Source organism: Taudactylus pleione, unplaced genomic scaffold (genome assembly GCF_031769625.1).
Source record: "Taudactylus pleione unplaced genomic scaffold, aTauple2 ptg000479l, whole genome shotgun sequence".
NCBI lineage: Eukaryota > Metazoa > Chordata > Amphibia > Anura > Myobatrachidae > Taudactylus > Taudactylus pleione.
In genome coordinates, this window is record NW_028284881.1 from 186,794 (window position 1) to 202,879 (window position 16,086).

Consider the following 16,086-nt stretch of genomic DNA (forward strand, 5'->3'; position numbering starts at 1 on the left):
AAGCGTGATATACCCTTCAGTACTGCATTCCCTGCATGCCGTCATCAGTGTGGTCAGCCCATCTGACGTGCAGCATATTAGATGGGACGACCCCGCTGATGCCACATGTGAATGTGCTATTGAGAGTACACACTAAGCGATATGGATGAAACGTATAAATCCAATATGCGTTGGTACAATATAAATTGTCCAATATAACACAAACAATTTGAACTCCATCATTTCACATTAAGAAAGATTATTTACAACTTGAAAATACTGAAGATGCCAATCTCCCATGAATCAGCGTCCCAGCAAATTCAACAAAGCCATATGGTACTCCAAGCGCTGCAGACAGGGAGAATAGATGCCGGGCACATGCGCCGGCGTCTATTCTCTGGCGGTGACCGGGTCACCTCACATTTCTCAACCAGCGGGACACTGCGACCACCGGGTGAAGACGGCAACTGCGCCCCACTAAAACAGCCTGCTGCAGAGGCCACCAGTGACTGACATCACAACTGGACAGGCACATGTAAACGAGCGATTGTGATGTCGGGCACAACAAATCGGGCCAAGGATTGGTAAGTGTGTATGCACCTACCAATCGTCAGATAAGACGGCGGATTGTCCTAGTGTTACAGGGCTGTGCATAAATGAAAGTCTAATGGTGCGTACACACGGGACGATTAACAACGATATCGCTGTTCGATCTCCCGAGTGTGCTGGACATTCATCCAGCACACTATGTACCCACCAACGACTATAACAATCGCGGGTCCCTATAGTAATCTGGCCGATATCGACCAGGTTGGCCTGGTCGATATCGAACATATGTGCCCGCACATTGCAGGTTGTTGGTGGGCGAAAAATGGACGATATGAACGATATCGTTCATTTAAGTTGTACCATGTGTACGCAGCTTAACATCATAAAACAGAGGTAGAGTTGTTAGGAGGAGCATACACTATACCTCAAATACAATATAAGAGACAATTTTGCAAAAGACATTTGTTTAAAAAGTTACTGATGCTAATGGTGGTTTGCTAGCTACTGAATCATCGGGTGTACTTCCTTTCACACACATGATAACCTAACATGAAAATGACTATATTTGAGTTCTTGCTGAGAACTAGATGATTGTGAGTTATGTCCTGTTGAGTAAAAATACAGATGCAAAGAATGGTACAGATTACAGAAGTTTTCACATAACGGTGTGCATTTTATATATGCTTTATCTCCATATACCCCCAGGGCCGGTTATCAATATGTAATACCAACGAAGATGAGGGTTCAAATAAGAGAACACAACAACATATTTCAAGACTTCTTTGATGCCTTTCTGTACACTCTGGCACTTCTCCAGATCAGTGTCATGTATCGCTGCATGCATGAGACTAGCAGTGAATAATCACTCCAATAGTAAGTCAAAAGCTGCTGCATTGCTAAGGACCACCATGAAGCAGAGAACAGACACAGACCTGCAAAACAGCCACAGACAAACATCTGACTCACAGCTGTCAAATGCCAGATAAGATACTCATTTAGAAAGACAAATGGGCCATCCCCGCACATCATAGGGCAAGTGCTTTCTGACCCAGTACAGAAGTAATAGGCTTTGTATGTTCAGAGGTGAGTCCATTTCTCTGAATACAAAGACTATATATGCAGAGAATGTGCACTCACTGCCTGTGCACAGTACAGATTACTAGAGTGGTGGCTGCCATCATTATCATTGAGGATACTGAAAGTGTGGGGTGGGAGTCCTGCACGTAACCAGCATCCTGTGCACAATCGATGGCTGCTATGAGTTAACCAACGTTTTTTTTCTTTACTTTCAATAATTTTCCTGACTAATATTTGGGGATCTATTCACTAAGCCTTGGAGAGAGATAAAATGGAGAAAGACAAGTTCCAGTCAATCAGCTCCTAACTGTCAGTTTACAGGCTGTGTTTGAAAAATGACAGTTAGGAGCTGATTGGCTGGGACTTACCTTTCTCCATTTTCTCTCAATCCGAGGCTTAGTGAATAGACCTCTTGGTCTGTTAACTTCTGTTTTTTAGTGTGTTCTGTTTTTTTCTGCTGTATTCTCCAGCTTTCAGTATGTTTTAGCTCCTGTTCTTCGTTTACATATAGCATTCTTTCCTTTTACCATGTGCATTATGGCTTTTTATTCTAAAAGTCTGTACCCACAATATAGGAATATCTTCTTTATGTGTAAAGGCTACTTATGTTTTAATTTCCTCATTGTGCTCTTGATCTCTGGGCCTGATTCAAACCAGTTCGCTAGGATGCGTTCACACACAGCCGTCAGCAGCCAAAGTATGCAAATCCCACGATCGCTAGCAAGACATTAGCACGTCCGGTATGTATTTACACACCCATCAGCCTGTCACAAGACGCCCACTTTTCCTTAGTAACATACGTCATGTCCAGGAAGTGTATTAAACAATCGGTAACATCGGACCCATACGCAGCACTTGTGGCTAACCATACCCTACCGCTAGCACTGCGTGTAAATCAGCCATGTGACGAGTATGCCGACGATGAGTCTTAATTATGGACGCCCCTGAAACGGCGTTCAGACGCACAGACACAGCTGCGTTCGCACCACCACACCCCCATTTCCATCGACCACCCACAAATGGCATGTCCTGTCACTCCTTCTAGCGGAGCGTCTGTATACAGGATGCAATCGCTTCTCGATCGCATAAACTAGTTTGCGCACTGCGTCTTATACACATGCGCAGATTGCAAACATCGGCAGGCTACATGCGAACGCAGCCTAGCGAATGGGTCCGAATCAGGCCCTCGGTCCTTGCATCTGTTTGCACCTTTGTATGCCTGTTTTCCAGTGACTTGTCATGTCTATCCCAATATTTGTTTCTCTGTGTAATGGATGTCTTTCCTGCAGTACTCATATACGCTCTCTGTGCGCCCTGGATGTCTCCCCGTTTTCCCCATTTAATAAGACCATGATACCTGCCTTTCTTTGCATGCCTAGATGTCTGCCCTGCATTGTATATGCCCGTTTCTATGTGCTCTGGCTGACAGTCCTTTTATCTATTTGGCCTTCAGTGAACCTGTTCTCTGCTTTCTTCTGTTCCAGAGATTGTGTGTGTGTTGTTATAGAAGCCCAGAGTGCACCTGTTGCTTGGAGCTACTGCATTACTAAGGATGCTCACAGCCCTGCCTCTTACAGGGCCATCTTAATGTATGGGCACACTGGGCAGCTGCCCAGGGCTCCACGATTATAAGGGCCTTCCAACAGGGACGGACTGGGCCTATCTACGTGGAGTGTTCAGCTGCTCACTCCATGCATAGGGTATCAAGCTGAGAGGCAGGCAGAAAAAGGTGCTCCCGACTGCTCCGGTTGTGAATCACAGTGTCAGAGCGCCAGGCAGCATTCTCTACCAAGCCTGTAGTCACAGAGCCGGATTGGGGGGGGGGAGGGTGCACGTCCCCCCAGGCCACTCATATTTTAATCACAGCTGTAGTGCACAGCAGGAACTTCACTGCGAGCTGTAGAAGAGAAGAGGGAGGTGCACTCTGTAATACTCTCTTTATAGCATGTATTTTTTTAATGTTTAAACATTGTTTTTCTTGAAAGTATCAATATTAAATCTAAAGATTTACATTTTATTGACCGTTTCCACATCTATTCCTGTGAATGGGTGGGTAGGGGCCCCAGTGCATTGTTTTGCCAAGGGCCCACAATGCTTTTAAGACGGCCCTGGCCTCTTACAAATCTTTACTTAGTCAATTTACTATTGTGTTCAATTATCAATATAATGCTATACACCATCTTTGGATAGAAATACCCCGTAATAGTGATGAGAGGTTTTACTCTACAGAAAAAAAAAAAAAAAAGATACAATGCAATCACTAAATGTTACGTGATGGAACGTGATTTGATGAAGACCTAGACCAGTGGTTCCCAAACTGTGTGCTGCGGCACCCTGGGGTACCTCGGGACACTTGCAGGGGTGCCTCAGGCTGGTGGTCTAGCACCAAATCAAATTCTTTATTTTCAATGTAATGTAAATATGTGGGCAAAAAGAAGTGCACACTTGTCCACCACCACATATCTGACCCTAAGGATGACAGGTTAGAACAATTTACTTTACTACTTCACTATATTTTTTTCTGAATTTCTCATTAACAAAACTTTTGGCTTAGGGGTGCCGTGAAAACAATACTGATAAACTAGGGTGCTGTGATTCAAAAAAGTTTGGGAACCACTGACCTAGAGGTAAATGAAGAAATTACTGTTGTGTAACAAACAGTAAATAGAAAACAAGTTTTATTTATCGACTGAATAACATCTGGCGGGTGATACAGCATGTGATGATGTCTCTAGAGATCACACCTAGTCAAAAAAGCTGGCGTTAGAGTGATCCCTGAACTTTGATATTATATTATCAGGTGAGTAATGAAACAATACACTACACGTAAGCATGGAAAGAGCAGTGTAAATAACTGGATATGATAAATATGCCACATAACGGACAGCAGGATAAAGGGACCAACTTTCTTCAAGTATGATTGCCAAACAAGGATTTAAAGTTGTTTTTACTGTAAATAATCCAACTAACTAAATCCCTTCCTATCCATCAATAGTCATTTTGTGGGGTCTGACCTCAGAGACCTTCAACCATTTGCACTATTTAGCAGTATACCAGCAAGCACACATTGCCGGGACCTGTACTAATCACATTCGCTAAAAGAGTATTCATTTGCACCAGAAATCCCCTGCTACAGAAAGGGCCAAGCAGCATAGAGGTCCCAACTATGAGCCTGCTAAATTGAACAAGTTGTGGGGGTTACAAATAAAATAGATGGGAGGCCTGGAAAACATATTACCTATATAAGAAGATAGAGTGAAATGTTAGGAGCCAGCAATTCTGTAAGAACATACAGCGTGAATCACATTAATGGAAAGGGGTGACATGTTGAAATGCAGACATATGCAGACAGGGTTAGGCTGCGGGAGGAGAGGGTTAGGATAAGGCACTAAGGGGAGGGTTAGGATTAGGGGTTAGCATTACTCACCACTGAAGGATCAGTCAGAACTCAGTCAGCTGACATGTGTGCGAGTTATCATTCACAAATGCAATACTGTACGCAAATTTTAGGAACCTACTACAACTAAAAGGCAATTGAGAATATTGAAAAGCCATGTTATATACATGCCACAAAATGAAGACCGCTTGTACGATCCTCTACCAATAAGCACCAGTGATCTTTTCCAATTTGACCACCCATGTCTATGCCGAGATAAACAGTGATCTTATTCTGTTTAGAGCTTGCAACCAGCTTTAGGTTGTTAAAAACTTACTACAAAATCCCACATTTTAATCAGACCTTAGACTGCTGGGTGTCTAAAACACAGAGATAAAGTACAAGGTCTATATAATATTATATGTGCAGTTGTGCTAAAATAAAGTGCTGAGCAAAAAAAAAAAAGCTTTGTTTTTTCCACTGAATGTGCTGTAAAATGCTGGAGATGGTTCATGTATAGATGGCAGAGCGCCAGCACAGTGCTGTTTGCTTCATTTTCCTCCGACCACCCTTTGGCTTTTTACGGTGGACTTTGGAATGTGATAAAGAAAAATTAAACGTAAAATTGTTGCCAAGAACGATTGTTCAATCTGCAAGCTGGTAAAGGGCAAAAACCATGTACCAATGCATGTTGCAATCCTTTAAATATCACAGTGGTCACTAGAAACAAACCACACACCCTCAGGTCACTGTGGTGCAAGGCAGAGGCTCTCTCTCAGCATTAACATTTCTTAATGACACAGAAGAGTATAACCATAACATGAATTGCATGGGCCTCTACCTTAATAGAGATGTTTTTACAGTGCTCGATTTACAACAAAATATTATGTGCTATCTAATCTATGTTTATTTAAGAGAAGAACAGCAGATTTATGGAACAGATGCCCACGTCAGGTACAACAGATTAACCTAGATCAGTGCTTAATGCTTTGCAATGAGAGACCCTGGGGAAATTCCAGTGATAATAAGCAAGCTCCCAATAATTTATCTTTTACATGCAGCCTTAAACCCCATGATACGCCATAAATAAAATGTAAGTGATAGTCTGGGTGGTAATGGCTTTATTCTAATTACGGAAACAGTCAGAGATCTGACCACATCTTACCTTTGTGCGCTACAAGTCACGTTACACATAGTGCGTGAGCGCTATGCGACTCGATAGTGCCGAGTGTCTTTTCCTGCGAAGCGATGAGAATAGGCCACACAAGCAGTTTATGCTGTTTAAAATGGTATGCGGCATACCTATATTCTGTGTATCTGCATGCACAGTGCTACGTTACAGTGTCAGTGGCTGTGTCACTGTAACATAGTTGAGTGTAAGCTTTTGTTTTCACATTATTTGCCATTCTTTGTCCCAAATGTCTCCCTACAGAGTGACCTTCAACAGACAAATAGTAAATCTGGTATACATACAAAATGGCTTTCCAATAATCTCAATTGTCTTTAGGTTCCTGAAATATTTGCGTACAGTATTAAGTTTGTGGATGATACCTCACACACGTTACGGTTACAGTGATCAGTTAAAATGCTCTACACCACTTACAATTATGTTGTGAGTTTTAAATAATTGCCATGCTTACATGGTTTTATTTTAGTTAGGTCTAATTAAATCTGATTTAATGTGGGAATAAAAGAGTGTTGCAGAAGCACTCAGCTCATCAGACTATAACCTCCTATTTTATTGCACTTTTGAGTTGTATTTCACTACATAATGTCCTAATGAGATCTGTTTTGCTGAAAACAATGTAATATAGACAAAGGGATCTTATGCTATTAAAGTGCAAAAAAGAAAAAGTGATGTTATTCTAGGTCATTAAATGAATGAGCAGGCACAAGTCTGTTCCAGTAATGGAAGAAAGGATTATACAGTAACTGGTGTTCATTAGACATAGTGGCTGACAGAGTCTGTACAAGCAACTGGCTCTAAGCAAATCAGCACAGCATGTGATATTTCCAGAAATGGAGAATCAGCACAAGCAGACGGAAGTTGGTGTTATTGCAGTACCTGCCAAACGTCACCACGGAAGCAGGAATCAGTTACACCTAACCTTATATACTGCCGAAATAAAAGTGACAGCAAAGGGATACACCCTTTTTTTTTTGTTTTTTTAATGAGAGTTGAATTGCCATTTGTGATGTCACCAGTTTCTTATGAATAGAGAGGCTGTATTCTCACTACTATTGGCTAAAACATATAGGTTATTCCACTGTAAACAGGCTGATGACATTAGATAGAAAAGGAGACTGTAACCATATGAGCAGCCTCATACACACAGGTCTCAACATCACAATTCATTAAGGATTATATAGCCCCACAGACTGGTAATTCTGACAAAACTATTCACTCACTATATAATAACTCAAACCAGAAGCTAAATATTATAAAACAAATAAATATTAGAATCTTAACTCCAGAAATGTGAGATACAGTTGTGGTCTACAGGGGACAAGTTATTTGTACACCATGGACTGAGTACCTGTCAGTAATCCCATTGAAGGACACTGCAGTCAAACTCAGAAAACAATACATTGCTCCACATTTGCATATTACCTCAAAGTAAAAGCAATTAGGATGTCAAATATATTCAAGGTAATGTAACGGTTACATACATATGTATTGCAAATGCTTATAGTAAAGGTGGGTACATGGTATGATGTGTACCCACCGTTGTGCCCGATGATCCGAGAGGCTGACATATCGGGCGGTCCCTACACACAGGGTGATCCGATGCCGAACCGCCTGATATGCCCCCCATAGCATTGCATGGCAAAGTGAAGGACGAACCCACGGGAGCGCGCAATGCGCGATATCGTGCGTACACACGGAGGTGCATACACACTAGACGATATGCTCCCTGAGCGATATCGTCTAGTGTGTCCCCGGCAGGCTGTGCTCAATGTCGTTCATGACATTGAGCACAGCCACTGAACGATATCATTAGCGATATCGTTCAGCGCCGGGCTCTCTCACCCATTCCCTGACATGCAGCAACCTGACGAGGTCGTCAGGTTGGCCTGCATGTCAGCCCGATGAACGAGGATGACGAACGACCCACGGGAACGCGCGTCGTCGTCATCGTTCATCTTTTTTGTGTTAAAAATGGACGATAAAGTGGACGACTGAACGATAACGATATCGTTATCGTTCAGTCGTCCATTTTAATCGCCCAGTGTGTACGCACCAATAGCTGTTTTATCGTTTCAATGCATAGTATCGTCAGCTATATCGTTCCGTGTGTAGGGGCCTTAACTCTTATAAATAAACAATATACTGCAAAATATAATTGCAGCATATTGGCATCCTACCTTGTAATAAAGTAACTCAATTGAAGAACTTAAGTGAAAAACTACAAAATTCATATAGAAATCATTAGAGCAATTTTTCTTCTTTTATGGATAAGAGCTATTAAAGACAAGATAGACAAATGCAGGCTTGTGCCTGGATTACATGTTCCTACATTAATCAACATGTATAACAAGTGCTCATCTTTCCCACACACTAATTTTAGCCATTGCATATATTTATATGTAATAATTACAGCTGGATCTATTAGCTGTGTGTATATGAGGTGAGCTTAGTACAAGTGTACAGAATAAAATCAGCCAGGAACAATGCCATCCAGACCATTGAAGACACCCAAAAGCAATAACACAGAGACCACCAGGAGTCCCAGAGCAATGACACACGGATCCCTAGGGGCCGCAGAACAATGGCACACGGATCCCTAGGGGCCCCAGAACAATGGCACACGGATCCCTAGGGGCCCCAGAACAATGCCACACAGACACCGGGGAAGTGGAGTATGACTGGAGTATATATTATCTATAAGCAACCACCCACCTCATCCATTTCTTGGGCCATCTGTCCCAGCTTGGCGTCATTGTCCAAAAGCTCGTTGAGCTCACTGAGAGTCAGATGACTGAACTTGCTGCTGTCGACCGCCATTGTCACCCTGCCCTGGAGGGGCTCCTGAGTTGCCTTGTGTGTGGCGGCGGCGGCCTGGCTGTCCCCGGTACCGTCCCTCAGCTCAGCTCTGGCCGCCTCGAATGGCGACGTCCTCAGCGACCCTCCCCTGGCCCCGCCTACAGGAAAAGCATTGCAAAGGCTGGAGCTGTCAGCTGAGTACCGGGGCGGGGCCACCTCGGCTGGTCACATGTCCCTCAAGTCACAGCACAGAGCGCACCATGACAGCGGCGTCTGGCTACCCTGGGTGACGTAAGTCAGTACGTCTCGGCGCACAGCGCTTCCGAGTAGCACAATTGCCGCTTGCCAGTTGATCTATCCACTACCTTGCCGGGTACTGCCAGGAGGGAGGAGCAGCCGTATATGGGGGGTGACACCACGTGAACTGCTGAGTCCTGAGAAGAGAAAGAGTAAAGGCCCCCATGCAGAATCAATCAATTGAGGATAATTCTTTATTTAGCAGACGATTGTGTTAAAAAAAAAATCTGCAATGTATGGGGTTTACAGATCTCAGAGTCTAGCCAAAAAGTGTTCAGAATTGTTGAATGAGGTTGTCCATCATGTTGCATTTCACAAACCAATCTGAGCTGGAGATTGCTAGAGCATACCTCCCATCTTTGTTATTGAGAAGAGCATGGCATGGCTTCTCTGTGAAGGGTTGTGGCCTCGCAAGACCTCCCATTTCATCACCAGGGGTGAGCCCAGCATCTGGGCTGCCCCCAGGCTCTCCCCACACAGTGAAGAGATGCCATGCACACGGCATCTATTCAGCAGCGGTGAGCTTGATTTCCCTCAACTTCCCTCCACCGCGGGACACTGCAGCCTGCGGGTGGGATGGCGGTACAGTGCCTGAATAGCAGGACTGTCCTGCCAGAAACAATAAGCCGATTTGCAGATTGTTACTAGTAAAGTGATGAGCCTTTCAAGATTGGCAGATGTGTTTTTCCTAAAAATTATCTGCAAAACACTGAAACATATCTGCAATGTATGGGCATAGCTGGATTGGGGAATCTTTAGATTGGGGGAACAAAAAATTAGATTTTGTGATTTTTATTTATTTTTTTCTAATGTGATTTATGATATATGGGCACCGTTATGTCAGTGTTTTCCACATTTGGATTTTTTTCCTGGTTTCTTGATTTGCAGCAGCCTGCTTACAGGGAAATCTGGCATTTTTATATATATATATATATATATATATATATTAGGGTATGGCTGTCAACCATTGATGGTTCATGGCCAATTTTGAATGCTTTTACCATCGATGGGGGGAGAACCAGATGGTTTCCTTACATCGATGGAGCAGCATAACCGAATGGTTGTTTTTTTACAAGGTGTTGGGACACGGTGAATAGCTCTGCCCCAGACACCTGCGAAAGCATGCCCCCAGGTTCTGATTGGCCCACGGGTCGGTCAGTCAAAGAATAGGGACGACTATCGGTTTGTGAAACCATCGATGGTCATCCATTGCATAGTTGGTAACCATCGATAGTCACTTGCTATATTGCCATCGATGGTAACCACACCGATGGCCATCCCTAGTATATTATTTAAGGACGTAGATATCAAAATTACTAACAAATATAAACAATGAGCATTTGACAAATACAACCAGTTTTTCAAAATAATATAACCAATCTATACAAAATGACAAGTAAAAAGAAAGGAATAGAAAGGGGGGAAGGAGGAGGGGTGGGGAGTTCATAGGTCTCCAAAAGATATAACAATCAGTTAACGGAGAGGCACACTATAGAAACCAGATTAGAACATAAAGGCTTTATGTTAGGCAGAGTATTTAAATTCTAGCCAATAAAACCATGTGGCTGTACAATTAGAAAGGAATTGGGTTGAAGTAATTTTAGATAAAGACCTTAAAACTGAGAAATTCTTCCTTATGTGGGAAAGTTATATAGACACACTTTCTACATCTATGCCAGGGGTTCTCAACCACGGTCCTCAAGGCATACTAACAGTCCAGGTTTTAAGAATATCCATACTTGAGCACAAGCTACTTAATTAGTACCTCAGTTATTTTGATTAAACCATCTGTGCTTTAGCATGGATATCACCAAAACCAGGACTGTTAGTGTGCCTTGAGGACCGAGGTTGGGAATCACTGCTCTATGCGTTCCCAAATCCATAATAGTCTACAGCAGTGGTTCTCAAGACACCACACAGGTCACGTTTTCCAGGTGACCCAGCAGGTGCACAGGTGTACTCATTACTCACTGACACATTTTAAAAGATCCACAGGTGGAGCTAATTATGTCACTTGTGATTCTGTGAGGAGACATCGAAAACATGCACTGTTTGGGGTCCTGAGGACCGAGTTCGAGAACCTGTGGTCTACAGAACTCGACCTGGTATATGTTACAACTTGCAGCTAATGACCCTCCGATGAGATTGGAACATTGATTTTTCTAGTTTATTTATATCTCTGTTATGTCCTTACAATGATTTATTGTACTATTCTAATTTTCTTATGTATGGCAATTATTCCATATGTAAATAGAACCTGTTGGTTCATCTCTTTGCTGTTCGGATAATATCATACACCATTTGCACTATTGTACAACTACTGTGATCATTGCATTTATAGTATTGTTCATTGTGATGTCTGTAAATGTGACACTTGGCGCTTCAATGAAAAATTTGTTTATAAAAAAGAAAGGTGATCTGTTGCAGAGAAATTTCTTCCATAATGATATTCATATCTAATCGGATCAACCAATCTTTGATAGTCGGTGGTGACACTGATCTCCATTTGGAAATCTGGCAATTTTAAGGTTTAGGGGCCTATTTATCATTAAATATTTGTGCATATTTCCCGAAAACACGCATTTTTGGGGGGATGCACGCAAATATTATAACCCCGTTGTATGAAGGAAGGACCCTACTGCATTACCTCCTTTTGAGACAGCATCCACAACCCCCATAGGTTCTATAGGGGTTGCAAAGCTATCAGATTTACCAAGCCATCTGAAGATGGCGTTAGCTGCTGTAGCCTATGCAAAATTTACCCGGAGAGGGTTCCTCCACAAACCTATGCAAAATTTACCTGGAGAGGGTTTCTCCACAAACCTTCCCGTCAATGACTGCCACACATGCGTGGTTAGTAGACTGCTTAAGTGGAGAAGTCATGATGGAGAAGTGAAATGACCGCTGATGTCACTTCACTCCAAACGCATCGCAGGGAAAGGCTCCTTTTTTTGGCACCACTGTCCCTGCATGTGGTACATTCCGGTGGTATAATCACATACTGCAATGCGATTTTGTCCACTAATATTGCGCCCAGATTGCATTGAGAATGGGTTTATTAATAAATGGCCCCCACAGTGTTTCCACTTTTGGATTTTTTTTTTTCTGGTCGGATAGAATTACATTTTCAGTTTTTGATATCTATAGTTAGTTTTGTTAGCGATACTGTTACCACAGCATTTTAAGTTCAAAATTTGACCAGGAAATAGATATGTAGAGATCAAGAAATCTGAAAATTTGAAAGTGGAAACACTGATTAATTAGGCTTTACAATGGTTTTGTTTTGTTTACCCTTCATTGCCCAGCACTTTGGCTGACTGGGGTATGGCCTGGCTAACAAGTGGAGAGGTCACGTTTTACTGCAGCTCCTCCGAATCCCCTCTAAGTCAGCCTAATACCGCTGCTCCAGCTGACTCAGGGGACTTCAATCTTCACTCCTGACTCCCAGATACTCCGCTGAACCCCTCTCTGCACACCGGGAACAAGCTCCGGCGACATTGCGGCCTACTCCACCTCCAGAGGCCTGGGACTCTATTTTGGAGCCCCGTGGGTCGGCGGCACCGCGTCACCACCTGACGTCGCCGCAACCTCCCTGTCCCTCCACTGGGCTCTGCTGGGGGTGTGAGGTCTAGCGGTGGGGTGATTTAGACCCCTGTGGCCCCCTGAGAAGTCTTGCGGTCGGAGCCGCGAAATGTGGAAGGCCGCCATCTTCGAAATGGGTCTGAGGACCTACCTACACCCAGGACCAGGCTGAACATAAATCACTGTGTGTTCTGGCCGCTGTCTACAGGCTGACCTGTCCCCCCCCCCCCCCTTGCTGGGTGGATCCCACAGGCCTGCTCTGCGAAGTGTGGGCTCCTGGGTGACTCACCTCTCCTGCTGGGCCTCTTCTCTGCTGGAGCTCTCCCTTGTATGCCTGTCACCTTGGGCTGAAAATTCTCTCCTGTAACCTGGGGAAAAAAGCATCATCTTGGGCTGAAGATTTCCATAATCCTGAGGATCCCTTCTGTAACCTGGGGAAAAATCATCATCTATAGTGAGTACCTGTCTATGACAAAACCCCATAGGGAGCTCTCTTATGCTGTTTTTCCTGCTAAAATCTTCCTCTTGGGTTGATTCTGGGACTTGTAGTGCCACAGCTTTGCTGTTTCTCCCCGAGGACGCTGTAGTTACAAGCTTCATCTGCCTCACCGACTGTTCTGACACAATCTACCATCAAGTGTCACCCCCACCCCGGTCACATTATTTTGTTGTCTGCTATAAATCGGAAGGGTGAGTGCAGTCATATGCTGAAAATGTAAGTATATAAAATGAGACACTGCTGACTTCTGGTGGGCGGTCCTGTTCGATTGACCTATGGCTCACGGAATTTACATTGACGTCCAGCTGTTTTACTAGTGTGAAGAGTGTGGTGGGACAGAGGACGTTCACCACTAAACCTTCCGTGAGATTCCTGGTGAGTGGTGGTGGGCTTACATCCTTCCTACACACTCCCAGAACAACGGACTCAGCCCAATAGAAGGGCACCCGGCATCTACACCAACTGACGGTACTCAATTACGTCATATTCTTTACTGCTAGCAGTTACACACTATTGTGGATCGACATGTGGTCAAAACACCAAGAGGTCCCAGGGGACATCAGACAGGAAAGGGCAAGGGAAATGAAGCTCCTTCGGTTGCCTCCCCGTCCTCCCCGACTTCCCAGACGGTTAGTCCAAGAAATAGCCCATGGGATCCAGAATCAGATGTTGGGACCAATAATATTGCTGGATCCTTTACAATGCATGAGATTACCAACATATTAGCTTCATTATTGGATCAAAAATTAGCTGAGTTGAAAGACTCTTTAGACTCAGCCTTGACACAATTGATTCAACATGACCAACGTATCTCAGAGGCGAAACAGAGGATTTCAGATCTGGAGGATGAGCTGCTTGTACTTAAAACCGGTCTATCGATCCAGGAAAGAGCAACAGTTTCCATGCAAGATAAGTTGGAAGACCTTTAAAATAGAAATAGAAGGAATAATGTGCGCATAATTGGTCTCCCTGAGTCTATCAAAAATACTGAGTTGATTGCGCTTGTTTCTGAATGGTTGCCTCGTGAATTAAAGAGTGTTCCAGATACGGGAATGCTGCTGGTGGAGCGTGTCCACCGCATTGGCCCAGACAGACAAAATACCAGAAACAGACCACGACCTGTCATTATGAGAGTGTTGAATTATGCTGACAAAACTCGACCAATGGAAGCATACAGAAAACAAACAGATCTAAGATATCAGGGAGCCAAAATACTCCTGTTCAGGACTGTTCTTATAGTTCTTATAGTTGCGACAAAGAGAAAGGAATTCGCTCCCATCTGCAAATGTTTATTTGAAAGGGGACAACGTTTTGCTTTATTATATCCAACCAAACTGAGAATCTCCTGTGAAGGAAAAACCTACTTCTTTGATACACCACAAGCTGCAAAGAACTTTGTGGACTCTCTTCCGTCTGCCGCATCACCACACAGTTACGGTTGAATGGGACACGGTTGTTTTATTATATTTCAAGTCTTCCCCCATTCGTGATTTACATTCAGGTTCTATATACCAAATGTTTTTTTCTGAATGTTTGTCGCTAACTGAATGTAATTATTTTGTCACTATTGTGCAGCTTTTTACTATCTGCTATACCCAAGTAGTATTATTATTATTGTTATGGTATTTTGAGAGGTCACAATATGGACCATTAGAAATTCCTTTGCTAGTTTCTTCTCTAGTATACCAACAATTTCTATTTCAGATGCAGTTTTTGGGCCATATGACCTTAATTTGTCTGAATTGGTCTCATAACGCCTATATAGATATTATAGGCTTTTTTTCTAAACGGTTCTTATATTATTGTTATAGTAGGGGATTATTTCAATCGCCATATTGGGTTCTTAAAATTTACAAATATGTTATTTGTTACTTATATGGATGTGTACGGAGATATATTTTTCCATTCTATTTTCTATGACATGGTGCTCTAGGGTGTACATTTTCTTACTCCAATGCCTGCTCGCTGGGACAGGTGGGGGTCGTGTTGTTATTAGAAATATTTATTTTCAGAGCCTAGGGCAGGAATAGGCTGATATCGCTATACAATCTTCTAACTCCACAAGGGTAAAGTCAGTACTTAAATTCGTTTCATGGAATGTAGAGGGGTTGAATACCCCTATCAAGAGACGTAAGGTCCTTAAACATTTAAAAAGCATAAAACCGGATGTGGCATTTTTACAAGAATCTCATTGGAATTCTAAAGATTCCAATACGCTGAGAGATACATGGATAGGTGATTATAGGGCCGCCTCCTTCACGTGTAAACGTAGAAGAGTTTTGATTCTTTTTCGTAAAAATATCCCATATAGTATCAAAGACACATTGATAGATCCTGATGGTAGATTCCTCTTTGTAAAGCTATCACTAGATGACTCGGTTTATACCCTGGCCATTGTTTATGCTCCTACTGGTCCGAATAAGGTATTTTTCACCAATTTATATATTAGATTGCAGGGCTGGATGGAAGGGGAATTGATTATGGGGGGTGATTTTAACTGTGTAATATCTCAGGGTTTAGGTAGGTCTAATATACCAGGTAGAGACAGAGAGGCCTTGTGTCCCCTGTACAGTTGTTAATAGACTCATTACAATTATCTGACCCGTGGAGATGTCAGAATCCTGTATCTAGTGATTATACCTTTTATTCACATCCACACCACACCATTTCACGATTTGATTTTTGGTTATTATCTCGCTCTTTATATCAAAAGGTAGAGTCCTCTGGGATAACACCAATAGC

General features: G+C 43.0%; 1 protein-coding gene across 1 annotated transcript in view; it reads right to left on the reverse strand.

Moving 5' to 3' along the window:
- VPS37B (VPS37B subunit of ESCRT-I) overlaps window positions 1-9,253 on the reverse strand; it is a 29,938-nt gene extending 20,685 nt beyond the window's left edge. Inside the window, exon 1 of the mRNA XM_088449114.1 lies at window positions 8,883-9,253. Within this exon, the coding sequence (XP_088305240.1) occupies window positions 8,883-8,987 (105 nt within the window). The 5' untranslated portion in view covers window positions 8,988-9,253. The remainder of the gene's footprint in view (window positions 1-8,882) is intronic.
- Between the last annotated feature and the right edge of the window lie 6,833 nt (window positions 9,254-16,086).